The sequence below is a fragment of the Coturnix japonica genome, chromosome 2 (genome assembly GCF_054131305.1).
Source record: "Coturnix japonica strain WE chromosome 2, WE-NBRP24, whole genome shotgun sequence".
In the NCBI taxonomy this organism is placed as follows: Eukaryota; Metazoa; Chordata; class Aves; order Galliformes; family Phasianidae; genus Coturnix; species Coturnix japonica.
The window spans coordinates 52,240,189-52,267,071 of record NC_140664.1 but is presented as its reverse complement, the minus strand read 5'-3'; the positions used below and the strand labels follow the sequence as shown (position 1 = coordinate 52,267,071).

At 39.6% G+C, this 26,883-nt stretch overlaps 2 protein-coding genes across 8 annotated transcripts; one reads left to right on the top strand and one right to left on the bottom strand.

The window, feature by feature from the left end:
- Positions 1-1,469: 1,469 nt before the first annotated feature.
- TIMM21 (translocase of inner mitochondrial membrane 21) lies at positions 1,470-5,714 on the bottom strand. The gene is made up of 6 exons (XM_015855174.3): positions 5,287-5,714; positions 4,282-4,344; positions 4,088-4,185; positions 2,791-2,864; positions 2,047-2,152; positions 1,470-1,951 (listed from the first exon to the last, which is right to left on the bottom strand). Exons 1-6 carry the CDS (start codon positions 5,546-5,548, stop codon positions 1,859-1,861), a joined length of 696 nt encoding a protein of 231 aa, XP_015710660.2. The 5' UTR covers positions 5,549-5,714; the 3' UTR covers positions 1,470-1,858.
- A 140-nt stretch (positions 5,715-5,854) lies between these two features.
- Positions 5,855-25,949, top strand: FBXO15 (F-box protein 15). Of its 7 annotated transcripts, none has more exons than XM_015855172.3 (10): positions 5,855-5,952; positions 8,675-8,788; positions 10,235-10,339; positions 11,423-11,665; positions 11,926-12,135; positions 12,288-12,417; positions 14,747-14,829; positions 16,627-16,772; positions 22,896-23,020; positions 25,366-25,949. In XM_015855172.3, the coding sequence occupies exons 2-10, from the start codon at positions 8,679-8,681 to the stop codon at positions 25,633-25,635; spliced, it is 1,422 nt and encodes a 473-aa protein (XP_015710658.2). In that variant the 5' UTR covers positions 5,855-5,952; positions 8,675-8,678; the 3' UTR covers positions 25,636-25,949. The 7 variants fall into 7 exon arrangements, 4 of the variants coding, with proteins under 4 accessions (XP_015710658.2, XP_015710655.2, XP_015710659.2 ...); XM_015855169.3 differs by lacking the exon at positions 5,855-5,952 and adding an exon at positions 6,726-6,899; XM_015855173.3 differs by lacking the exons at positions 5,855-5,952; positions 22,896-23,020; positions 25,366-25,949 and adding exons at positions 6,726-6,899; positions 18,062-22,216.
- The last annotated feature ends 934 nt before the right edge of the window (positions 25,950-26,883 follow it).

Here is a 26,883-nt window from a genome sequence, read left to right as displayed (position 1 = left end):
TTGGGGCCATCCTAAACAAAAATTGGCTTGAAAGTAATGACCTGACTTGATTCCCTGTATTCTCCAGTTTCTTGAAATGCAGTGCATGAAATAGAGGTTTGCACACTGCATTTAAATGAAGGTCAATAGTGAACATCTCTACCTCCACCTGTATCTTTTAAACAATACTTGTGTCTCATCTTTTTGCCATTCTTTTTTTATGGTCTGTCTCCATTTTTTCTTTCATACGGGTTTGGAATGGTTGCCAAAGTGCCAGACAGCATTATTTTGACTTTGCAAAGACTTCTGAAATCACTAACTGCAGCATTTATTCCCAGCCAGGAATTCCCAAGTTTAATGGGAGTCTGATGAAGGAGGAGGGCAGTAAAGCATTACTGAATGTCTACATACATTTGTGGTATTGCATAAGGAAACACTGTATGAAGTTTAGAACACTCCAAACCTACCATTAGAAGAACTAGTTATAAGTTCTGATAACTGAACATCAGCGTATGTACTGACAAATAGCTAGTAAACTGAAAAGCTCCTGACATATTATAAAAATGCATTAGTTGGTGTTTAAAAGTGGTTAATTGTAGGAAGTTAAGGCTTGGATGTTTTTGGATGGCTTTTGGATGGTGCTGCTTGACAGACACAGCTGGGTCTGATCATTAATCTAAGAAGACAGGCTGAGGGAACTGGGCTTGTTCAGCCTGGAGAATGCTGCAGGGTGATATCATTGCAGCCTTCCAGTACCTAAAGGGAGCCTACAAACAGGACAGGAGTAAACTCTTTACAAGGGTAGATAATGGCAGAACAAGGGGAAATGGTTTTAAGCTGAGGGAGGGAAGATTTCGGTTGGATATCAGCAGGATGTTCTTTACAGAGGAAGGAAGAGGTGAGGTGCTGGAACAGGCTGCCCAGAGAGATTGTGAATGTTCTGTCCCTGGAGGTGTTCAAGGCCAGGCCCTGGGCAGCCTGGTCTAGTATGAGATTTGGAGGTTGGGGTAGGCGAGTTAGAGCCTGATGATCCTTGAGGTCCCTTCCAACCAAAGCCACTCTATGATTCTATGATTAATACAGAAGATTATGCTTGGTAACTGCCATGTGGCACTAATGAAGAAACACAAGAGATAAATTTAGTCATGATCTGTGTTCTTCATTTTGGGGTAAAACTACGTGAATCAAGATTCTCGAAAGACATAGATTAGTGATGTTATTGGAAAAACTGTTGGCAGTGCTGAGCAGCTACATCACTGCCATTATTACATAGTGGAGCAGAGTGGCAGACTTGAAAGGAGCAGATAGTAAAGATGCTGTTTATTTAGAAGATAGCAATACTCAAGTCTTTATGTTCAGTCATTTGCTGAGGAAGTGGGTCTTCACAATTCATATTCTTAGATGCATTTGAGATACATCTCCTTTGCATCACTATCACACATTCTTATTTTAACTAGTTACCTATAAAGGCATCCAGAATGAAAACTGTCTACACTTAAAATATCACTTTCTTTATTGTAGAGCTAGTAGGAAATCCAAGCAGAGGAAGACAAATTCCCCACCTAACCCTCAGTTATTAGGTGTACAAATACTGTCCAGCATTAAACAGTTTATTAAGAGACATTTTCTTATGTCATAAGTATTTACCTAAGAAATGGCTGAACTGATTTTCATTGGTTTCTCCTCAAATGCTGGATCTGTTGTTATGAAAGACTTTAATGGAGGCCCTGAGGGTTTACTTCCTGTAACAAAATCCCAAAGCTGCATAGATATAAAGCCCCAAAGATATAATCAAGAATACTACACAATTCACATGTAAACTGGCTACACCAGTATCATTAAATACTCAGTAAGATGAGACAGCAACTTTGATCACTGGCTATCTCTTGTCTTCTATGACAATGGTTCTTCTAGGATAGGAATCAACATCCACAAATATGTAGCGGACATCAAATCTTCCTGTTTCAGGATTCTGTAATAAGGAAAACAATTTCATATATTTTTTTTCTCTTCGGTAGTTTCAATCTAGGATTAGCCTTGTCAGCTGTATCCAGCAATTGTACATACCTCTTTGACTTCCACATGGACTGTTCCCTGCTTTCCTGGTTCAGATCCCTCAATATAGAACTTCAATCGCATATGTTTCAGTCCATCCTTTACGTATTCAATGTGACTAAAAATAGCAAAACAAATAAAAAACCAAAACAACCACAACCTATCACAGCAATGATAGGTAATTAAACTTTACATTTCAGCTTCCTATTTAGAGGAGCTGCATCATTACTTTGTGAGAAAGTGCATTCCAAAGCAGCCCTTATGCTATCATGGGCTCCTTCTTGACTTGTCTTCCCAAGCTTTACTGTGGGCAATAAAGAGTAGCAGTAAGTCAGATGAGAAAACTACTTAGCAGATGATGGTTAACAAATGAGGTTCTTAAACATTTTCACTGCACCTCAAAACTGAACAGCAACGAAACAGCTTTGATTGTTGAATTCCTTTTTATTTGTTCTAAAGAACTCCCAGATTCAGAGTCTGACATCTAGGAAACAAACACTCAGATCACCAACGACTATCAGGGTTGGTTTATTTCAGCCTATTCTGAGGAACAAGAATTGGTATTTTATATTCTATGTGCGCTGTGTTTAAGGCTGTGTGCCTCACAAGACACACAGCGAAAAAACTTGAAGTGAAAACAAGGAGCAAGTCACACAGTTCAGTTCAGTACCCTAGCTGTAGCTTTCTATGATGTGATTCAAAATGTCCTTTCTGTGCAAAAGCCATAATCTGTACGGAGCAAACACCAAACGGCACCTGACAAACTGTCGTCTTCCTCTTCGCGTTGCTTCTCCATAACCTTTAATGGGTTCACCAAAAACACCAATAACCTACAAGAGATAAGAGGTCTGAGTTGTCAGAAGCTGTCACATTCAAATGGCTATTCTAGCATCAGCTCATGTCCCTTCTATGAATAGATCTTCTTGCAACAAAATGCTCCTTGTGAGCCTGATGAATACAAGGGTTTATGAAAGAAAACAGCGCATGGATAAATTACTCCATTTCAAGCATTTCTTTACAATTGTTTATAAAACGCCTACAATAAATCCCAGCAATACGTTCCATTTGTATCATCCTTTGACATTAAGAAATTTTATTCTCAACTGTGTATTTTATTCCTTTCTGGTGTTTTGTGTGAGAAGGGGAAAAATGCATGAAATATTTGCTCATGTTTCTTCCAAGAGCATATTTTACTGTTTTAATCTTAAGATGCAAATTAACTCCCCTTCATCTTATTTGAAAGCCACTACTGCTTAGAAAATGCAAGCTTTTTTCTTTTTTCCCCAGATCTACAAAGCCAGACCAAATTATCCTAGCCTTAAACATAATGTTGATTAGAAAGGAAGGGTAGTTTTATAAGCACTGGAGAGAAGCTTTAATTCTGCAAATTTGTTCTACAGTAGTCTTTTTTATTCTTCCTAGTAACAGCTCATCACTTCAATTCTAGGTTAATCCCAGTAGTGTATGTGGCAACTTTTTTGGAGAGCTGTTCTATCTTGTTTGAGGCATATTTTGGAATCTAGTTTTGTTGTATTTATATATCTACCTATCTTATGTAATCGATCAGATGCCTATTCCCTTTCTCCTTTCCTCTTAACCACAGCAATGTTAATCTGGTTTCAAATGAAGAGATTAAATTTGTGGTTGTTAATGCAGTGCTGCATACAACAACAGAATCCTACTGAAGTGTCAAAGTAGAATAACCACGTTGAGGGGAAAAGTCATCAATCCAAACCTATAAATTGTAAGTGGAACCAGGTGCCACCCTGATCAGCAGGTCCACAGATACCTCTGTAAGCACATGCTCTAATGTGACAGACTGCAATTGCATCTGTTGTGCTGCTGTGCACTCCCTTGTCTTTTGGCAGGTATAATTCATTCAGGCTCAGCGCCTGTATTAACTTTGCCTAGTATAGGTCTGCATTTGGAACTGACCCAACTCTGGCAGATCTTGTTGGCATTTATTAAGCACCACATGTTCCTGAAGGTTTGCTTGTGAGATTCCTGGTGCAAACTTGTGATTTGGAGAGAGGCAGTGAGTTCTAAAACCCACCTCAGGATGAGATCTGCATTTTTCTAAGGCGTCTCCATAGATCTTGCTTGGACTGGAAGAAGAGAATAGCTCTTTAAAAATCACATAGAACAAACCACCTGTAACAGACAAAAATAAATGGAGTTAAGAACTAATCTAACTAGATTAAGTTCATGGAAAGTGTCTTCTGAAAAAGAATAAAATTTTAAAATAACCTGTGACACCAATTCCAACAAGCACCACAATCAAGTAGGTGAAGTCTCTTCCAGCTTCTTTCACTGAAATAGACACAAAACAAAGTGGGAGTTAGCAGGATGGAAAGTAGAAGTGTGAATACCTTTATTGCGTAAAGAACCCTCTGTCAGTCTACAGCTCAAATATCATGTTGGCAGAAATAAGAATTCCAACCATAGCTTCCATCGTGCCTCAGCACTAAAAGGTCACAGAATGCCCCTATTCTCCAGAGCATATTTAAATCTTTAGATTAAACATTATTATTTTCCTGAACAATAAAAAAGAAAGAATTACACCAAAGTATGTATTTCATTTACTGAGATCATCACCTGTAACTTATGATGTAATTTGATCTAATGTACAAGAGTTAGCATACACTGGGAAAAAACGTCACAAGATGTCAGTGTTCTTTAAAAACTGAGGAAGAGAGTGCTGATGTGACCAAGTGTGCCTTTTAGCAAAGTGAAAATTACCGAGGAAACACTGGAAAACAGTTTTTTTTCTTGCAATGTTCCTATTCTAATTTAGAATTTCAGAGGTGACATAAGAACAGCTTCCTACTGAAATGAATGCAAAGAACCAGAATGACAGCTGCCTAAAAAGGCATTAGGGTCAGACAGAGGATGCTGCCAATTTACTGGAAGTAAACTTGGTTTAACAGGACAAAACGGGCTGTGTGTGATGGGTTTCCTTGTTATAAAGGGAACTGAGAGGTTACTAAAGACGTGTAGATGTGGCCAAAACAGTGAAATCAGCCGTTTGGAAGAAACCACAACATTTTTGTTCTGCTTGTGCAGTGCATACACTGAAAAGTATTTAAGTGTGAAAGAAAGATCTGCTGGTGCTCTTGAAGTTGTGGTTTATCCAATTTCCAAGCGTTAGGTGCATACTGGGGCTCTAAAACTTAAGCTGCCGTAGGGTTGCCCTTCGTGTCAGGTTCTTGAAACACACTGGTACGACACTCCACCATCGATCCCAGACCTTACCTCTCTCAACAGCAGACACAAGCGTTTCTTCTTTCTCATCTCTCCGTACCGACACGTGCTTGCCGTCCCCGCCGTGTTTCCCTGCGCTCAGCCCCCCCGCCCTGGTGCAGATGGCAGCACCCAACCGGAGCCCAGCGGGGCTCACAGTCCGCTCCCCGCCCCGGAGCTGCGGCCGCCACCTGACGCACGGCCCCGCCAGCAACCACCGCCCCAGCGGGGCCCGCAGCCTCCCACAGTCCCGTACCAGGGATGCAGGGAGCATGCTGAGCGGGGATGAGCCTGGGCTGTTGCTTTCGTACCCCTGCTCCCCGTTGAAGCACACACAGAGGAAGGGAGGGGAGCGCTCCCAGCTCTCAGGAACTCCCACTACCCCTCGCCCGCCGACAGCTGTACAACGCCATTATTGTTGCGGAAATCTCTCGGGGTGTGAGCGGAGAGAGTCTTCGCAGCCCCTGGGAGCTGTAGTTCAACCCACCCTCCCTCCTACACCCGCTACAGGACAGGGCTGCAAGGAAGGAACTACAGCGCCCGCCATGCCCAGCGCCCTGCCCGCCCCGGGGCGGAGCCTGCCGCTAACGCCGCCGTGCTCTGTAGCCTGTTGGCTGGGTGCTGCTTGTGTGCCTGGCCGCCTGAGCTCTCTTTTCCGTGTTAGCGCCTGCGAGACAGGTACTAGAATGTCTTGCGTGTGTGGGCACAAATTTGGGAGCGATGTATTTGGTATTTCAGCCAGTAAACAGAATCACAGGATGGCGTGGGTTGGAAGGATGCTCAAAGCCCACCCATCCCCACCCCGTGCCATGGGCAGGGCTGCCCCTCAGCAGCTCAGCTGCCCAGTGCCCCATCCAACCTGGCTCTGAGCACCTCCAGGGATGGGGCACCACAGCTTCTATGGGCAGCCCGTGGCAGGGCCTCACCGCCTCCGATATTCTTCCTGACATCTAAGTCACTGCTCTCGTAGTGAAAAGCCATTCCCCCTAATCCTGTTACTATTAACCCTTGTGAAAAGTCAGTACCCTTCCTGTCTTTAAGCTCCTCTCAAGTACTGGAAGGCCACAATGAGGTCTCCCCAGAGCCTTCTGTTCTCCAAGCTAAACAAGCCAAACTCTCTCAGCCCTTCTTCACAAGAGAGATGCCCCAGCACTCTGATCACAGCCCTCCTCTGGACCTGCTGCAATAGTACCTTCCCTGTGCTTGGGGCACCACACCCAGAGACACAGAACTCCAGATGGGGGCTCATGAGGGCAGAGCAGAGGGGGACAATCCCCTCCCTCTCCCTGCTGCCACCCCTCTGTTGATGCAGCCCAGGATACAGTTGGCATTCTGGGCTACAAGTGCACGCTGCTGGCTCATGTACAGCTTCTCATCCATCAGGTCCCTCTCCACAGACTGCCAACTCTGTACGAGGTGTAGCCGCTAATGGCTCCGCCCTACCCCGCCTCGGGGTGCGGCTCTCCCCACCCTGCACCATGCCAACCGGCTGCCATGGCGGCACCCCGCGGCAGTACTCTGCCGCGGTCCGGCCGCAAAGCAGCTCCTGTTCCGGCCGGGCTTGGGCCGCAGTGTTCCTTTAACCCGGCTGCTGCTTCTCCGTCCGGCCGGGCTGCCGGGCTCAGGTAATGGCTTCCCTACTCTGTCTGAGGAGAGGCCACCGAGAGTTGTTTGCTCCCCCAGAGCTGCCCCTGGCACTTCTTGAAGCGTCCGCAGCGGCCTGGGTCGTTGTCCTTGCCGTTGTTCCCGTTGGAAATGCTGTCTGCAAGGTGCCTAAGGGACCTTGTGGCAAATGTGCGTGTTGGAACTTGTGAAATAGATGGGAGGCTTTCTCTGCGGAGTTTGTGCTGAGTGTATCCCGTCTGGTACAGGTTCAGAAGCAGGGTTGAGAAGACATTTCTACCAACGCTGTTGTGTAGTCTGGAGCTTAAGAGCTGTTTAATTCCTCCCCTTTTTAACCTGTAAACAGAAGGGATAATGCCCACCTTTCAAGAAGCCTTTGGAGTAGTTAGCTGAGGAGCAAAGCAGGAGTTAGAGTATTGCTAGTGTTGGTGTGCTATCATTGGTGTATAGGTATACAGGTGGTCTATAGGTATAGTGCTACACTTGGAGAGGTAAATGGGTGTTGTCACTACTCTCAGCTTCCTCTATGTTTTCTGAAGTAGGTTTGTTCCCTGGCCAGCTGCAAAGCAATAAAGGGCAGTGTTCACGTTGCAAGTACTACAGGGTATACAAGTGAAAAATACTGATACAAAACTGAGTTCTACAAATTGAAAGCTAATGGAACAGCAGTTGAGGTTGTTGTGCCTCTAGGGTAGAGTGTCCCTATTGGTAGAGAGGGAATTCAGCTGCTGTTGAACGGAATTTGGCTTTAAATCCTTTTAATGGCTCTCGAATAGTGCAGTTTGTTACAAACTGATTCAGACTGGTACTTAATCTCATTCTCTAAATGTACTTGATAATAATAACGTGCATCCGTGAAACATTTACTTGACCTTCAGGGTGTATTTGACATCTGGTTACTTTTTTGTTGCTATTGATGTTGCCAATTTATTAAAGTTTGACATCCAAACTGAAATATGTATGTTTTTGTGTTATATTTCTAACAATTCCATATAGAAATATGCAGAGATTTGAAGGTATTCTGACTGTGACTTATGAAGGTCATTCTACCAGAAAACTAGGAAAAATGTGTTGCCAGTTTGTTTGTAAGGTTTTGTGTTAGATGTAGGCAAAATTGCTTTTTTTTTAATTATTAAAAGAAAGTAATTTGTGTCTAAATTATTTTGTATTACTGAGCAATAAAACCACTGGTACCTTCTGTTGAACTATCGCCTGCAGTGTTACTAGTGTTTTAGCAGGGGGAAACCTGAAATGAGAGCATAGTTCTGTTTCAAATATGGTTCTGTTATACAGTCAAGGGAACTCTTTTTTTGAGCCTTGATAGTTTTTGAGAAAAATCTCAAAGTATTGTTCAATTGGATATCTTTTAATAGCTTAGGAAAGCTGTATGGTTTTGAAACATCTGTAAAATAATGTTGCAAACCAGATGATTGACACAGTGAGTTTGATGTAGTGTACGTGTGTCTGTCTGGAGCCTGATTCTGGTGCCAACGGTGATGCAGCTGTCTAATAGATTTCAACCAAATCCAAATGCATTTGATGGTGTGACACTTTTCATTCCTATCTGACTACTATAAGAGATTAATCAGAGGAGAGAGTTTAAATCTGCCATCTTCCTGATGTCAGGCATTTTAACTTGGTGATAATTGTTCAGATTATCTGATAATAATGAGTTACCATGTGATGCATTCTATCTTGCCACAGCTGAGATGTGTGTGCCCAATATGCATATTTCTTCATTGTATAATGATGTGACTAACAGCTTTTTACTTTATAGGAATATGTCACGGAGGTTTGCTGCTGGATCTAGGAAATATTCAGGAACTGTAAATGCTGAGAGTCTGTGTTGGACACCTGCTGTAAATTCAAAATCTAGTGTGTGCATTGAGAAGTAAGTATATCTTCAGCTTAAGAGAGGAAGTGTGCTTACAGGCTATAAACCATCTTAAAGTTATGAAGTTCATGCACTGGACCTTTCCATGTCAGATGTTCAGTGTTGAAAAGATTTGCTTTCCTGACCTTCTTTGTGATCCTGTGTTGACATTCTGATATTTTCTGGCATGGTTCTACTTCACATTCCTTTCCAGGTTCCCATGAAGTATGTAGGTCTTCCAAATTATATCAAGCTGCATTTTCCCAGTCATACAAAGCCTTCAGTAAGTCCTTTGCAAATCAGGGGGTGTGATGATCCTTAAAAATAAAACAATATTACTGTTTTACCTAAAGAAAAGTCAGCTTTGAAGTAAAACTTTATGAGGGGAGTCAAAGTGGTTAAGTGGACTGAGAGGAAGGAAAGTAGATGCTGCAGTTGTGCTCCAAAGTAAATGTTTCTCTCCTTACTTGAAACTAAAAGAGCATTTTTAAAAACACTCATTATTTTGTCTCTGAAAATCTTTCATGTTTCTACAAAAACACCTAAGAATATATTTCATAAAGGATTACTTCCTTTGTTTCATATATTTTGCAGCCTTCTGTGTTAGTCTTTTTTCTGTTTTTCATTTCATAACCAGTTCAATCCCTTGAATCCCTTGTGTTATTAGTCTGATATGAAAGGTGAGGGGAAAAAGCTTCCTTCAAAGGAAAAGTAATGTGGGTGTAGAAACTACCGTTGAGAATTCTAGATCAAACATATTATTTTAAACAATTTGTAGCTTTTCAAGAGATTATTTCTAAGTTTTCTCTGGAATAAATGCATTAGCTGTTTTGAATTGACATGGTTTGAATCCTTTCACTAAAATAACCATGCAAGTTTTGGCATGCTTGCTTCTCTTTTAGTACAAATAATTTTTGCACTGCGGAGTACAGGCATTATTATATTTATATGCTTGAAATCTACATATATATGGAATAACATCTTATAAATCAGCAGGTGTTTTGAGTGATACAGCTGGAAAAAAAAGACATGGCCCTCAGCCTTGTGTTGTCTTTGGTGATTTTGATATTATCATACTACCATGCTCTAGAAAGTGAGAGTATAAAATACTTTAGAAACATTATTTAATAAACTCTGTGCTGTTCGCTGATACGTTTGTAAAGGGTCAGGGTTTCTGTTTGTTAAAATGACAAATTGTTGTGTCTTATCTCCAGGCTGTGTTACACTTGTACTTAGGCTGCAAAAATTAGGTTGTTATGAACTGTTGTAGGCAAATATGATAGATAAAAGAGATAAATTAGAACCCAAACTCTGCAAATTAATTCTTGAGTTGAGGTTTGGTCTTGGGACTCAAGCTGGAGTTTTGAACCCTTTTTACTCCAGTTTAGTGTTAAAGTACTTTGCTATTTCCATTTCTGGAACTTGCAGACAAATCTAACAGTGTTTGTTTCTTCTGTTTTCCAGCATGCCATCAGAAATGCTGATTAAGGTATTTTCCTATTTGGATGCTATCTCCCTGCTGCAAGTTGCTTGTGTGAATAAGCGCTTCTATCAGCTGGCCAGTGATAAGTAAGGAAAGTCTGTTAATCTTACTTGTACATCAGTTGAGTTTACCCGAGTTATGAGTCTTTCTAATCTATTTTCACTGATGCCAGAACACTGATGAACAGTACCTACTGCCAGTTCCTCTGATGAAAGTGTATTGCATAGCTCACAGTACAACATGTTGCATGCAATTTTAGCTGTGCATGCCCTCTTAACTTTAGTGGGAATTATCAGGCAAAACCAAAATACAGTGCTTTGAAATGTTATTGCTAAGTGTTTATTTTTTTTCTGTAAAATTTGCATTTATTTCTGTTTGCATTCATGAGCACCTGCACTGGGTCATTAGCTCAGGCAGTCTTTAGTGGTGTGCAGACAGTAGCTTTACGGAATTAACTTTTTATAACTGTAGAAGTCCGACTTCTTTAGCTATTTTGTTTGTTTTCAGAGGATTTGATTTAGTGATTGACTGGTGGCTTTTGTCTGTTCCTTTGGCTCTCCACTTCATGTCTCCATTCCTTGGTACTGATGTTTTCAATATAACTGTTTAAGGCAGGGAAATGTTCCTGACCCCTCTTTCTGCCCTACCCCCAAGCCCAGCATAGAAGGGAAGGAAAACCACTGCATCACATGATGTTTTATTACTGGTAGAAGGTAATTGTATAACAGGAACTAAGAAGATAGAGCACCAGGAGATCTTTTAGCTTTTGCTCAGACTATTTTGCCACTGTGGTCAAATGATGAATGACAGTTCATGTCAGATTCTGGCACTTGAGTTAGTTTGAAGAGATTGACTTGGTTTATTGTGGTAGTGTCCAATAAGAGATTTCGAGGTGAATATCGTACTTAAGACCATGAAGCAAAAGCTGCATGTAATCTGCAGTCAGAGGCAAATTCGTGCTTCCTTGTTAGATGTCTTTATGATTTGTGTACTCTGAGATTTTTTCTGCTAACATTGTAATCAGTGATAACTGAGATCTGCCTGTGTAAGATGGACTTTCTATTGTATTGCTGAAGTGATTTGATGATTAGTGCTCATAACTATTAATGTGAAATTTGTGTGCTTTTTCCTCTGTATTCTGTTCTCTTTATTTTTTTTTTTTTCCCCAGTGGAATCTGGATTAAAATTTATTCCAGTCGTTTTCCAGCAAAACGGAGAATTTGGAAAAATGGGCTTCTACAGATGGAAACTGCTCCTTTGAGCTGTGCTGCTGTGGAGGAACGAAAGCCTGGATACTGGAAGAGAGAATACATCTTAAAACAAATAGCTGCTGTCCAAGCTAGAGTAATGCAACTTGTTAAACCTGTCGATCCATATACAGGTCTTCCATGTAAAAACCAAAAAGCTATAAAGTAAGCAATGCCTTGTCACAAATGGTGTTTACTCAAGAAAAATATACAGAATATTAATAGCTTTGGAAAGCTGAGGAAATGGGAAAATAGAATGCACATCATGCTGTGAAGTTGCAACTATAACCTATAAATCATCTAAGTAAATAGCAATTAATTGAAATTTAGAAACACTATTGGAAGCATAGTTACTTTGAGAACCTCTGTTTTTTTGGTTTTTTGTTTCTTTTTAAACACAATCTCTCTCAATCCTTGAACAACAGAGTCTCTGGCTTGAGCTGGATAATTGTTGTAAAGGACAAAAATGAAAAGGAACATGTAATGGAGACAGCACACCTATCATTGAAGGACACGTCTGTTAGTATATTTTGGGATGGCACAAGTTGGCCATGCTTGGATGTTCTATCAACCCTAAAATTATTTGGAGTTCTATCACTGTTTCCTGACCAAAGCACAGCTCCAAGCAAGAATGGGTGAGTTTTAACATCGGATTTTTGACATTTTTATTGTTGTTACTTGTTGATAACGAGACTGTAGGAGCTCTGTAAACTTGTTTCTTTCCTAGAAAACCTATCCATATTATGTCTATAATCTTGTTTCTGCATTCTTGGTGTTCTTATCACAGTCCTCGTCGACGTTCCCTAATTGCTGAGTATTATCTTTCTCACCTGACTGAAAGCAGTGCAGCAGTTGGGTCTGATAAGCTTGTCCAACTCTTCAGTTTGAATCCAGGACTTGTTGTAGGCCTGTGGAAGGTAAAGAAACATTTTGCCTTTTAGTTTTATTGCATCATTTTGGTTTTGGGTTTGTTTTTTTAAAATATTTATTTATTTATTTATACTTTGGATTTTAAAGGTATTGTCTAAGCTAAAAGCAGGAAAATACAGATAGAAACAATTATTTGATGATTTACTGTATTCTAAAGAGTTGTCACAAGCTTACCTGTACTCTACAAGCAAAAAAAGCCTCTAAGTTAAGTAACTGTTTCGTATCAATGTATTAGTTACTCTAAAAATCTTATTTCTGAACTGAACAGTTGTATTTATTTTTGCAGTCTTTGCATGTCAAATTTTTAGACCTCAAAGACATTTTAAATAGCAGAGTTTGAGGGTGACAGTGCTTCTCACCCCCTACACTCCCTACACAACCTGTTTCTTTCATTCAAATTGATATGCTCCCACAAGACAACTTGGAAGCTAATTGCTTCCTTTGGTCTCCATCACCTGGTAATTGTATCCCATCCTTAGCAATAGGAAGGCTGTAAATAGTGCCCTTGTGGGGATGCTCTGTGATATTCAGTGTCTAGTTGAAGTGTCTACATTAAGGGGTTAGTCTCTGTAAGCTGTATGTAGAGATAAGCATCTTTTAGAGAGCAGGGTTAAACTTCTAAAGCAGAGACCTGCTTGGAAGGAATCTGAGTCTTTGCAGTGGATAGATATACCCAGGTGTCTTCCTGAAGTGGCTTAAAGCAAGATTCTATGGAACTATGGCTCAAACATTGTTCTCTTGGGTTGAGTTCAGGAGTCGCAGCCATTCCTTGCTCCCTCTGCCATGGCACTGAGGTAGATTTAATTATTTAGCATTGGCAAGGAGCTTTGCTCAGGGAGGCTGTGAACAGTCACTCAGAACTGTTTTTATTTTCTGCTGGGATCTCTTGGTATCTCAAATGCACACAATTACCAGAGGAACTGTTTAAAACCACAAAAAGAATACTTGCTTCACCATTACTTAAAGGAGTCTGTTCCCTAGAAATCTTGGAACTGGCTGACCTGTGCTAGCCTGATACTGACTTTCTCAATCTTTGAAAAGCTCCAATAATTAGACAACAGTTTCCTATTCAGATGTTATTTAGTAGATTGGTGTCCCTGTATTGTTGTCCCTGTGGTTTTGCTGATGTGTTACCTTTTCCTTTGCTTGGAAGAAGAATTTTAGCACCCGGAAAAGGTTTAGATCTAAGGTTCCACAAATTTGTTAACAACTGATTGTCACATTCTAGTATGTTCTTCTAAACAGCTGCTCTTGCTTGATATGTGGGCAGAGTGACCATAGACAGTTAGTTGTAGATGAATGTAATAGTCATAAATGCCTGACATAATATAAATGCATGGTTTTTAGGCATAGATGGCAGCAGAACTGAAATGGTTGATGCTAGCAGTCTTGACTAGCAGAAATAGGTTACGTGGGCTTTCTGGTAGTTGGAAGGAGGAAGATGGTGAGATGCTGTGACTATGAATCTCCCTCATAATATCTTTTTTGTAGTGTAAAATTAAAACTATAAACATGAGTATGGCTAAAAATTTGATTTGTGTGGGGGGTGTCATTTTCTATTTGGTGACCCAGAGAGATGAAAACAATAGCTGACTGCTTTTCAGGACTATAACAGACTGCTGACAGTGATCACTTTTACCATTGATGTGAATGCAAGCGTAGGACTTAAAAATGTGTTTTTCTTAACATACTGAGAGAATCTTTGTATTCTGTAATTCTAAAAATAAATATATGCCTTTGTCTCTGCTTAGTTCTCAACATGAACTTCTAATTTTTCTTTGAGCTGTACAGGCCTGTAGAAGGTATGTCTTACTGTTTTTCCAAGAGTTTGCAATCTAGTGAAGACATCTAGGGTTTTACTTTGAAATTCAGTTTTTTTCTGTTGAATAGCTCTCTATTCCTCACTGATGTTTATCCTCTTTGCAAATAGTTTCTTATGCATGTAAAGCTTCATGCTTAGGTATTCGGTAGCTGAGAGTAAGGTCTGTTTAATTCTTCTTAGGTATCCTCTTTAAGGTGGTAAGTAGATGCTAGAGAGGTAATATTCACAAATTATTGGTGCTAAGTTTTGCCTTGGAATAGTTTCCTTGCTTTTCCCCATGAAACAGGAGTGCAGTGATCTTTTACATACATCCCGTACTCTTATGAAAAGAATAGCAGTTATGGAGGTATTTGTTCATGTGTTAAATGGTGCCATTATTACAATAAAAGACATAGTAATAAGCAGCAGTATTTATCAATGAATTTTAATGCTCAGGAAGACCTTGTAAAGAGTATTTCCAGATGAAAATGCAGCTACTTTAATTATCATTGCAGGGAAGTAATGAAATTGCTTTTGTTATGGCGAGTCTTCATTATCATCAGCTTCTTGAGAGAAGTGCTTTGGGTTCTGCCACAGTGTAAGTTTTTTCTTCTTTTTTTTCTCCCTCCTTTGTGGGTAATAAAGATAACCTTATGAGTAAAACTTTTGGTTTTACAATTAGAATTGGTTGCTGATAAGAGTTTGTATTTAGGCAGTAATTGACCATTCTTGTTCAATAGAAACAAGCTAGGGTAATTATGTATGAAAATGCAGAAGTATTTCTATACTCAGATGTTGCCATTGTTATGCTATTTAGGGGATAATTCAATCATACAAGTACTTGCTATTTTGAGGAAGTTAGAAATATTCTCTTCCTCCAAATATTGTCTTGCTTTTCACTGGCAGAACCTTCATTTCCTTCTCCCTGAAGGAGACCTGAAAAAGAAGACATTTTAGGGAGTGGGAAAATTATTTTAAGTTGTGTAAGGGGGAAGAAGAAAAATCCTAGTAAATTGGTAAGGTATTTTTCAGTGTGTTTGGAAAGCTGACTGAATTTCCTATCAAGTGTTATTTTTTCCTGTGTTTAACGTGTATAATATCTATAAATCACAGAATCATAGAATTACACAGGTTGGAAAAGACCTTGAAGATCATCAAGTCCAACTGCAGCCTAACCAGTACCCTAACTCTTACAACCCTACACTAAATCATATCCCTGAGCACCACATCCAAACGGCTCTTAAACACAACCAGGGATGGCAATTCAACCACCTCCCTGTGGAGCCTATTCCAGTACTTAACTACCCTTTCTGTAAAGAAGTTCTTCCTAATATCCAACCTAAACTTGCCCTGGTGCAACTTGGGGCCATTTCCCCTTGTCCTGTCACTTGTCACTTGTGAGAAGAGACCTGCCCCACTCTCACTGTAAGAACCTTTCAGGTACTGGAGCAGGGTGATAAGGTCTCCACTCAGCCTCCTTTTCCCCAGACTAAACAGCCCCAGCTTCCTTTGCCTCTTCTCGTAGGGCTAATTCTCCAAGCCCTTCACGAGCCTCATTGCCCTTCTCTGGACCTGCTCCAGTACCTCCATGTCTTTCTTGTGCTGACGTGCCCAAAACTGAACACAGTACTCGAGGTGAGGCCTCACCAATGCCGAGTACAGGGGCAGGATGACTTCCCTAGTCATCCCATGATTTGAAAAGGTGGGAACATTTTTAGCTATAGGAGGTTATTTTAGAAATTTATTTTCCCCTTCTCCCACCTGCTCAGCTTGCTGCTCAGATACAGTCATATATGATAGTAGTAGTCTTACATGCCTGCTATAACTTGGTATGACTTTTTTTTGTCACTGAAGGTAAGACTTAATATGATCTCACTGAACAGCAAAAGGGCACTATGTAGGATTTGCTCTGGAATTTGTGCACTACTGATGACTTGTGTGCAGCAGTTTAGTAGTCACAAACAAGTTTAATATCTGATATTCTAGAGAACTCTATCTCCCATTGACTTTTAGATTTGTAATTAGGATGATGCATTTTTCATCTTATGTGAACAAGTCTGTACTTAGGAGTGTTACAGATGCCTCTTAAAGTTGACTGTTGCATTTTCTTTCTGCCTTTGGCTAGAGTGGACAGTTAATTAGTAAACTTACTAGAGAAATATGATGAACTGGAGAGGTTTGCCTTTCAAAAGGATTACAAATATATATATATGTATATATGTGTGTGTGTATATATATATATATAATCTTCTATTTTTATTTATTTTTTTTCTCGTCACTTCTCCAAAATTATCCTCTCAGTGTAGTCGATCTATTGCATCACTTTGTGTTAAGTTCTTCCCTGTTGCTAATCTCAGTTCCTGTTTTGTTTTTGTTTTTTTTTAATACTCAAAAGTCAGTACTCTCTTCCCCCTCATAAACCTGTGCTGGATGATATTGACCCAGAATATGGACTGCATGGCTACGACCTACATCTTGATATGCACAGCGGAAAGCATGCTTGCATGTGCGGAACGTTCAGGAATCTCTTCTGCAGAAAAGGTTGAATTCACAGAACAGTAATGTTTGTTTATAAAATGATCTCTACTGTTATGCTTTCCCTCTTATATTGAGTTTACCTCTGCTAAGGGAAGAAACTGGCATTAATTTTTAGAGCAAACTATAATTTTTTGTTGCAGCATTTCTATGTATTTGCATGGTGTTTCATAAGGTCTTATAAGCTTGCTCTATGTGAAGTCTGTCTGCTATTATATTAGCATAACGTTGGGCCTGAGCTGTACATTGATGGTCAGGATGCTTTCATTTGGCTCAGTGTAGTGGCACAGCTTTTTGCTCAGGTTGATGTTCTTGCCTGCTCTTGTATTGTGTGTGACAATGAGTTTCTTCTCAGACAATCTGGAGATATACTTCTGTAGAATTCTTCTCAAGCAAACTGTAGGCATATGGATGGGATGCATGTGTAAATGTGTTTATAAGATAGACTTTGGACTTGAAGATTTACAGCTTTTATGTAGGTCAGCAAGGTTGCCCATTCTGCCATTCTTTTCTTTCTGTGTGTGTCTGTGTGCATTAAAACCTTTCCTTGATTTTTTTTTTTTTAAACTGTATTGTATTTTTCAGTTCTTTTTTTGTTTAATAGGGTTCTTAATATAAAACCCAACTTAATAATTCACTAAGGTTTTGCAAAACCTCATGGATAACTTTTCTTTTGGCTTGGCTTTAGCACTGCCCTGCCTAAAGCTACGCAGCTGTTTGACAGCAGCAGGGAACAAGTGGCTCTCTAAGAATCCTCTTGGAGTGACCACTACATTCCTGAGTAAGCTTTACCAGCAAAGGTCTTTTCTGCTGCCATCTTTCATTCACAATATAAGTTAATATTGTGACAGAGGCTCTTTCTGTTTACTTTTTCATCCTGCACGCTATTCACTTACAGCAATGCCAGCAGATTCTGTGGTTTGTTTTTCTTGGAGACAGTTAATACTAAGTATTTTTATATATGCATGTTTGTCAGTAAATACTGTAACTTGTTAAAACTAAATATTAATGGCTTAATATGTCCACTGAACTCTCCAATGACAAATGCATGAACAGTGAAACTGCAGAAGATATAAATACTTGCTTGTTTATTGCATAAAATTGTTTTTCTACTTTTTTTTTTTTTTTTTTTAAATAGGAGGTCCTGTCTAATCTTGTCTTTTCCCTAGCCTGCAAAGTGAATATATTGATTCAGAATGCAGAAGATAATTACTTATTCAGGCTTGAAATCGTTTTCCATAAATCTTAAGGATAAAACACCATGAATTAATTATTACTTCTTATTGTTTTTCTAGTGAGAGTACCAACAAGCCTTCTGGTGATTAATAAAAATACTGTGTTTAAAGAAGACAGCAGAGGGCACTGTTACCAGGCTTGACAATTTTACAGTGTTGGAAGAACTCAAATTCAGACCATGTGTAGCATGCAGTGTTGTAGTCCTTTGAATTTGAAACGTACATGTTTTCATATTTTCCCCAAAAGATCCAAGCTTGAAATAAAGAAACATGAGGAAGATTAAACGTCACTGAATTTCTATTCACACAGTAATAGAAACTCTTACTGAGATGTTGTTATGACAGGAGTCCTCTTTATACCTTTAGAAGAAAATAAGTTGTTTTTCTATGAATTGGCCAAAGAATGTGGGTGGTTGTTTTTCTGAATTTTTGTTTGCTTGTTTGTGAGGTAAGTGCTGTGTTTTATTCTCTACAGTGAAATTTTGAGGCTCATAGCTGTCCAGCTGCAGAAGATAAAGCACTGCATGGCACATCTTCTTTATTGGTATCACTTTTTTGCTACTTAGAAGTTATAAGAAGCTATAAAGAAAGGAGCTGAAGTTCTGATGCCATCTAGCTTTGATAGTTAGAGGATGTTTTATGATCACTAGTATTTTCTTGTCTGTTTTGACTTTGTGTCCTTTAACTGTATGAAAAAGTCACTCCATTCTCTCTCAGAGGACATCAACCTGCCTGAAGCTGTGGCTGTGCAGGCAAATAAGCTCATCCGTCATCTGTTTTCTTCCATGTAGTTGTGCAGTAATTCATTTTGGAAAATGCTTGGTTTCCTCCTTAGTTTCTGTTTGAAAATGATGTAGTGAGGCAGTTTATGGCTCTCTGCTGTAACGCAGCTTCACAGTGATTTGTTGTGTTCCCTTTTGCTCTTTCTGGTTAAGGAGGTGTTTCAGAAAGTGTAGGTTAGTCCAAGACTATTTCATGGCTTGAGCTTTGTTTTTAGGTTCTGCTTAACAACAGTCATTTCTGTTTGCATGGGGTAACTCTGAAGCATGAGGATTCCAACATAGTGAGAAGTCTTGTGTTTTCTTAAAATATTCTACCCAATTCACATTTATGTTAAAATTATTAATATGATCACAGAATCAGAGAATTGTAGGGGCTGGAAGGGACCTCTAGAGATCACCGAGTTCAACCCCCCTGCCAAAGCAGGTTCCCAAGACCACGTCACACAGGTAGGCGTCCAGGTGGGTCTTGAATATCTCCAGAGAAGGAGACTCCACCACCTCCCTGGGCAGCCTGTTCCAGTGCTCTGACACCCTCACTGTAAAGAAGTTCTTCTGCACATTTGTGTGGAACTTCCTATGCTGTACTTTCATCCCATTACTCCTAGTCCTATCCCCTAGCACTACTGAAAAGAGATCAGCCTCACCACTATGGCTCCCACACCTCAGGTATTTATAAACCTGGATCAAGTCCCCTCTCAGCCTTCTTTTCTCAAGGCTAAACAGACCCAGTTCCCTAAGTCTCTCCTCATAGGGAAGATGCTCCAGGCCCTTCACCATCTCAGTGGCCCTCCGCTGGACTCTTTCCAAGAGATCCCTGTCTTTTTTGTACTGGGGAACCCAGAACTGGACACAGTATTCCAGATGATGTGCCAAAGGTGGCTTTTACAGCCTGAAGCACAGAACAGTTTTCAGTTGTTATGCTAAAGTTTTACTTACTTTTTTCACACTGTGAAGCTGTAGACACTTCTGTGTTTCCAGGGAATGTCCATTTGTTATTCTGCAGAATAACTGGTTTTTTTTTGTTGTTGTTCTAATTGCTTTATTTATCTGCTTTTCATTAGTATCCAATAATGTCATGTTCATTCTTGCTGCTTCGTGTTCAGCTCTCTGCAAAATTCAGAGCATTAAATTAAAAAAGTTATATCACACTTCATTGAACCAACTGGATGGACTATGTGTGACTTCAGGTTCTGGTTTTTTTTATTCATACTTGTGCTGCAGTAGCTGGCTTTTTCAGCACCCTGTTTTGGCTCTTGTTTAGTATTTTATGTTTCCTTATGTTAAAACAGAATTGCTAATATGTTGCTGTTGACAGATACTGTGGGGGGAATATGCTAAAAAATTTCAAATTGAATGTATTAGAAAACTTCCCTTGTTTTCAGAAACCCATGACAAACTTTTACATATGACTCATCCAAATATCATGAATAGTGCATCTAGCTTTTAAATAAACATTCTGGAAATGTATTTACCTAGCGCTTCAACTTTTCAAGGATAGCTTTGTGGTCTTATGTTAGCCTAAGCTTCAGATTTTTAGTTTATTAATGTTCATTGTCACTTGAGTGTTGTGCCTTGAAAATGTAATGAGGTGAATTTTTTTGTGGCTAGAGCACTTGTACGATTTGTTTGTAAAATATCCCATTGTGTGTTTGGAATTTTTTCACTTGACCTTGAAAGTTGGTCTGTGAATTTAAGTTATTATTTCAGCACTGTAAGGCATGTTGTTGTCACCCAGAGTCGGTGAAGCATAGCATTGTTTATAGAAATAACAATCAAGTCACAACTTATAATTAAGAGCTGGTTAACAAACTCACTTAGCCACATAGGCACTTGTAAGTGCCTATGAACTATTGAGTTATTTCTTTCTTTCCATGAGGTTTGACTACATGATATATGTTCTCTATATTGGTATTCCCTTTATTTGGAAAATCTTATGCCCAATAACCTGTACTGACTGAAAGACTGCTCAGCTGCTAAACCTGTCTTGCATAAACTGAACTATAAGTATTATAAGGGGGCTGATGAAACAAATGATAGATCAGGTTTAAGAGAGCCCCGTTTAACTTGCCTCCTCCATGTACTCCTGGACACGTTTAATACTCCTTGCTCTGCCTTTTGTTTCCTTTCTTATCTGACTGGGATGAGGAAGGTGGTGTACTTAACACTTTGGCTTCTTCATAACTTCTAGTAGCACATTCTCTTCTGGCTATGAGCATTGGGATGGAACTTTTATACATAAAAAAACAAAGTTATGAAGTTGAATGAAGTGACCCACCTGTGGTTAGCATTCAGAATCCAGTTCTGTGCTGCCTCTTTCTGTCTTGGCTCATAGTTGAGACATGTCTGCAACAGGGAATTACTAAATTACACCCTACCCAATTGGCCTATCTAGCAATGCTGTACTTCATGTTATTAATGTTGTGCAACAGTGGTGATATCCTGGGCTTCATTAATTTATTAGTGGCATATTGTGTGCCCCCGTGACGCAGTGGTAGGAATGCCATGTTGCAACACCGGAGGCCCTGGGTTCGAATCCCCCCTGTGGCGCAAGTGGTAGAAGTGCCACTCTGCTACACAGAGGCTCGAATCCCGGGGGTTGAACTCAATGATCTCTAAGGTCCCTTCCAACCCACACAAGACTATTACCTATTACTTATTTTTTTTTCAGTCTGCCTTTATTCCATTAAAATTTTAATTTGTTTTGAATAAATGAGAAGTCTGGCCTCTCCTGTTTAAATCTGAATTGTGGATAACTGAGTAGCCCATTGAAGAAATGCTTGTTGACAGATGTTATTTTACATTTCCTTTATGAAAGCTCATCTTTAAGTGCAGGCTCTTAATGTTCACTCTGTGGAATATATGTGGAGTATATTAATACTCTGTCTGAATATTTATCTTGAATGAAATCTTGTCACTGGATTTGATTTACTGAAGTTGGGAACTGAATCACTTGGGTAGGTCTCAGGTATACTTAGCGTACTTTTTTCGCATTGAACTGGAACCTGGGAGGGAATTCTGCTTGTTTTTTCCTCTTTGAGTTCTCTAATAGGACTTCATTACAAGGATAATGGATGTCATTGCCAGGAGTGATGGAGATATGCCCTGGCTAAATGGCCATGCCCACAGGATGCTAGTCCATAGCACAAAGTCTAGCTGGGATTGAGTAACTAGCGGAGCAACACAGTGATCAGTATGGGCTCCAGTCTTATTTAATATCTTTAGAAATGATCTAGCAGTGAGTCAGAGTGTTTCCTTAGAAGCTTGCTAATGATAGAAAACTAGCGTGGAGTGACAGAATTTTCTCTGGTCATTGTGCTGCCATCCAGAAGAACCTCAAGAGGCTGTAGAAGTTCCTCATGATGTTCAAGAAGTGTGAAGCTTTGCATGTGGGGAGGAATGATCCCAGACATCAGTACTTACTGGATGCCACCTAGCTGGAAAGCAGCTTTACAGAAAACAACCTGAGTGTCCTTGTGGGCACCAAGCTGAACATAAGCCAGCAATATGTCCTTGTTGCTAAGAAGGCTAATGGTATCCTAGGTTGCGTTAATCAAAGCATTGCCAGCAGGTGGAGGGAGGTAACCCTTCCCCTCTTCTAATCTCTAACAAGGCCTCACATGGAGTACTGTGTTTGGTAGCCATGTTTCCTGCTTTTCAGGAAGCAGACAAATAATAACAGTAAACAAAAATGAAGGGAAGATATTTAATCATTTATTTAATGTACTACACATTGACCTGAACTTCTAGGGGGAGGCAGTGATGGAGGAACTAGGGGCACATGACTGAAATATTAAACATGAATTGTATTCCTTGCATCTTGCATAACTCCTTTAGGTAGCCATCAGATTTGTATACTCTTTTTTTTTTTTTTTTTTTTTTTTTAGCTGCTGTTTCTACTTTGGATCATGGAATAAAAGCTCTGAACTGTGGCTTAAATTCTCTGTGATGTGCTGGGTAGTTAGCTGGTGGTGTATGTCTGAGTTTCCTTATAGGTGAGCAGGTGGCAACTAGAGACACAGAGGGAAGTAGAGAGAGGAGAAAAAATATTTACAGTGTATTTCACTTGGTTTTATTTGTGGAAGTATGATGTTATGTATATTAATATTTTTCAGGTGACATTGAAAATGGATATTTGAAGCTCACAGTTGTAAGCTTAAAGGATAACACAAAGCACATACCTCTTATTGGGACAGTTGGCTTATCCTGGGAAACAACTGCCTTTAAAGGCATTGTAAAGGTCAGTCAGAAATGCTTCTCATTTCTGGAAAGGTTCATCTCCAAAATAGAATTAAGTATATACGTTCTAAATATGATGTTTTGTAAAATGTTCTGGTTTAGAGAATAGAATGCGTGATAGAACCATTATGCATGTTTGCTGATGACTGCAGTGCTTTTAACACCAAAGGCACTGTGTCTAACTAGCCCTGCTTGGAAGCATTGGACCAACAAGGCACTGCAGATGTGCAGGTGCCTTTTTTTTCCTTGCGAGCAATAAATTTTGAACCTCTGGGAAATACTGATCAGTTATGTTGTAACATGTATGTGCAATGGAAGTTAGAAACTTTTGGAGAATACTGAAATGCCAGCAGACACAGGCAGAAAATACAGCCTGCATTCACAAAGTCAGAATTCAGCTCTTGAGTCATGGAAATGGGGTCAGCTGGATTAAAAGGCAGGTATCAAGAAATGGTGTGATTTATGGCTGCTTGTCAGCATTCTTTTTTTCTTCCATGAAAATTCTAAGTATCACATAAAAGTCTGCAGAATTAACTATCAGACAAAACAGAGAACTCTGTCCTTTGTATTTACAACATAAGTTATTCTGAATATTTGCTTTTAGGAAAAAATGAATATCAATCTTTTTAAAATGCCTCATTTTATGCTGAGAGCTTGCTCATGTTGACATGTAGCTGTGAGTAGAATTCAATTTGGCTTTTAACAAAAGTCTCTAAAACTCTTAAGACAAGTGAAGACCAAATAAAATCAGCAACAGGAACAGTATATGACACTATTTTGAATTTATTTGAAGTTCATCTGATGTTCTAAGAAAGAAAGCACTTCTGGATATTTGTTTTGAAAACAAATTATTGAATTACTTCAGAGCGCATGGAGAAAAAGAGCTACCAATGTTCAGGGTCTCCCCTTACTTTTTACTTTTCACATTTGGCCTTTGAAATGTAAGGTGTCAGATTAGAAAACAGTAATTCTTAGAATTACAGAACCATTGAGGCTGCAAAAGACCTTTGAGATCAAGTCCAAGGACCAGCCTGACCTATCATTCCCATCTCTAAGCCGTGTCCTCTGAAGATACTGTATGTTCTGAGCCTCCTCTTTAGCTCAGTAGCAATTGCAAACACAGAACCACTGTCTAAGATATCTACCAGATTTTGTACAGGTAAGATCAAAAACTCAGTCCACTAACAGTGACTTCAATGCTGCTGATGCCATCTCAGTAGGGGAGATGAGTCCTTTACAGTACATATCTTTCCCTAAAATTCATGTAAGACTACTTTGTTTCAAGTGCATTTATAGCTAATATAAGTTATTAAATGATCATCAAATTTAGTTTGAATTGTGTATTTTCAGCATAGTCTGTATTAACCAACTTAAGGAAACTTTGTATATCATTTAAGGTCTTGCCATCTGCTCTGTATTGTTTGTTTAAAGTACAATAACACTAAAGAAACTGCTAAAGCAACAGAAACACAGCTATATAGTACTGAGAAATAAAGCCTTCCAAATTATTTTCTTGACATGGAATATGTGTTGTTGTGTTATGCTTTTGGAGCAAATGATGCTTCTGGAAGTAATGCATATATACAACATAATTAAGACAGGCTGATTCACTGAATGATTCAGAACTGCTGAGAATAGGTTACAAACAATAGTAACAATGATACTCAACCTGCGTGCTTTTCAGGCACATATGTGAAGCCTTTACTTTGCAAGTGCCCCAGAACTGGCATCCTGATTTTAGCCTTAGAAAGCGACAGAATTGTGTAGCGTTCTAAGGAAATATTTTCAAGAAATTTTTAACAGGAAGAATTATTTGGAGGGGAGAACAATGTATTAAAACAGTACTTTTTTGGGAACTGACACTTGCAGCCATTGTGAAAGTGACCTTTCCTTTATAGCTGGCAAATAGAGTAATTGTGTGTGTTGGCTGCCTGAAGGGTGGTTTTGTTATGTGTTTTTGGAAAGATTGCTGCATTCATGGAAGCTGAGCACTTTAGTTTAAACTTAAGTTTATTTCTCACATTGAAAAGACTATCCCTGTTTTTGAACCTCAGATTTTAAAGGCTTAAAAAGTCTTCAAGAAATAACGTCTGATTTAGGGTGACAGTGCTACCTTCTGTTTTGCAAGAGTTTTTTGATGCTTGTATGAAGCAAATTTGATTTCTGTTAGACATCTCTAAGTACCTTAGTTTGTAGTAGGCATTGAAAGATTATATTTTGAATTTTTTTACTTCATTCCAAAACTTGCTGTCTGCTGAAACCTTAGTATTTCTCCATAAAATCAGGGATAGAACATTTTACCATGCCATGGTGTAGGAAAGTAATCTCTTCTGCTTTTGTTTGTAGGACTGTTGCATGTTGGATGTTACTGTCTTGGATGAAACTCAAAAACCCTTCTGGTGTTTCAGTGCCCCGGTTTGCATGGAACTCTCTTCCAAAGTGTCCAACCTTTATGATTATATGGGTCATATCTATACCGCAGACTATGTAGATTCAGAAGGTAAAGTCTGTGCTGAGCTGGTATGGTTGGAAGAAACCAAAGAGTATTTCATAGTCAGTCTGGTTCTTTACATAAGCATTGAAAAGGTTAATAGTTGGTATGGAACAAGCTACTGATATAAGTTTATTGTTGCTTTCTTTGCTTTAAAATAATAATAAAGTGAACTTTATGTATTTCATGTTTAAAATTTAATGTGAATGGGTCATACTGTGTGCGAGTTTTGCATACATTTGTTATTGATGTTGGATGAATTGGAGAGGGATACTGATAAAAATTACTGGTTTTTTTTTTTTTTTTTTTTTTTTTTTCCTGTTGAATATCACATAGCCTGTTGCTGGTACTGTATGTATTGAAAATATTTTTAGTAATAAATGTTTTTTTTTTAAACTATACTCAAAGGTGTCTAAATAAAGAAGATAAGGCTGAGGTACTTAATGCCTTCTTTGCCTCAATCTTTAATAAGATTTGTCACTCCCTGGGAACACAGCTCCCTGCGCTGGTAGATGGGGATAGGTGGTTGAGTCACCATCCCTGGATGTGTTTAAGAGCCATTTGGATGTGGTGCTCAGAGATATGACATAGCAGAGGGTTGTTAGAGTTAGGGTACTATGGTTAGGCTGTGGTTGGTCTTGATGATCTTTGAGATCTTTTCCAACCTGATTAATTCTATGATGCTGTGACTTCTTGTGACAGCCATACTGTGAAGAAAATTTTCCTTATTTAAAATGCACTGGAATTGAGAGCATTCACCTTAAAGCCTCTATCATGGTTTCACACTGATAGGTAGCTAAGATCTACCATGTCACTCACTCTCTCATTTCTCCCATTCTATTGAAGAACCTCATGGGCTAAAGACAGATCTCTCACCAGTTATCATGGGCAGAAAGGACTCTGAACAGGGAGATGAGTGTAATTTATTGTTCATTGCTATCAGTCTAAAGCAGTGAGAGCTAAAAGCAAACTAAAACCACCTTCCCCCTGCATACCAGCCCCTTCTACCTCCACCCCTCAAGCTACACAGGACAATAGAGAAGAGGGGCTGTGGTCAGTCTGTAATGCTTTCTCTGCCACTCCACTGCGGTCACTCTCTGCCACTCCACTGCGGTCACTCTCTGCCACTCCACTGCCGTCACTCTCTGCCACTCCACTGCCGTCACTCTCTGCCCCTGCTCTAAGTGTGGGCCCTCCTGCAGGATACTATCTATCCTTCCTGAAGTGATCCTGTATGGGCTTCCCACAGGTTGCAGCTCTCCAAATTCTGCTTCACATGGGTCTCAGTTGGTGGCAGCTCCCCCAGCCCTCCTGCCCCATTGTGGGCTCTTCTCCACAGGCTGCAGCTCTGGCCTGGTGCTGTTCCAATGGAG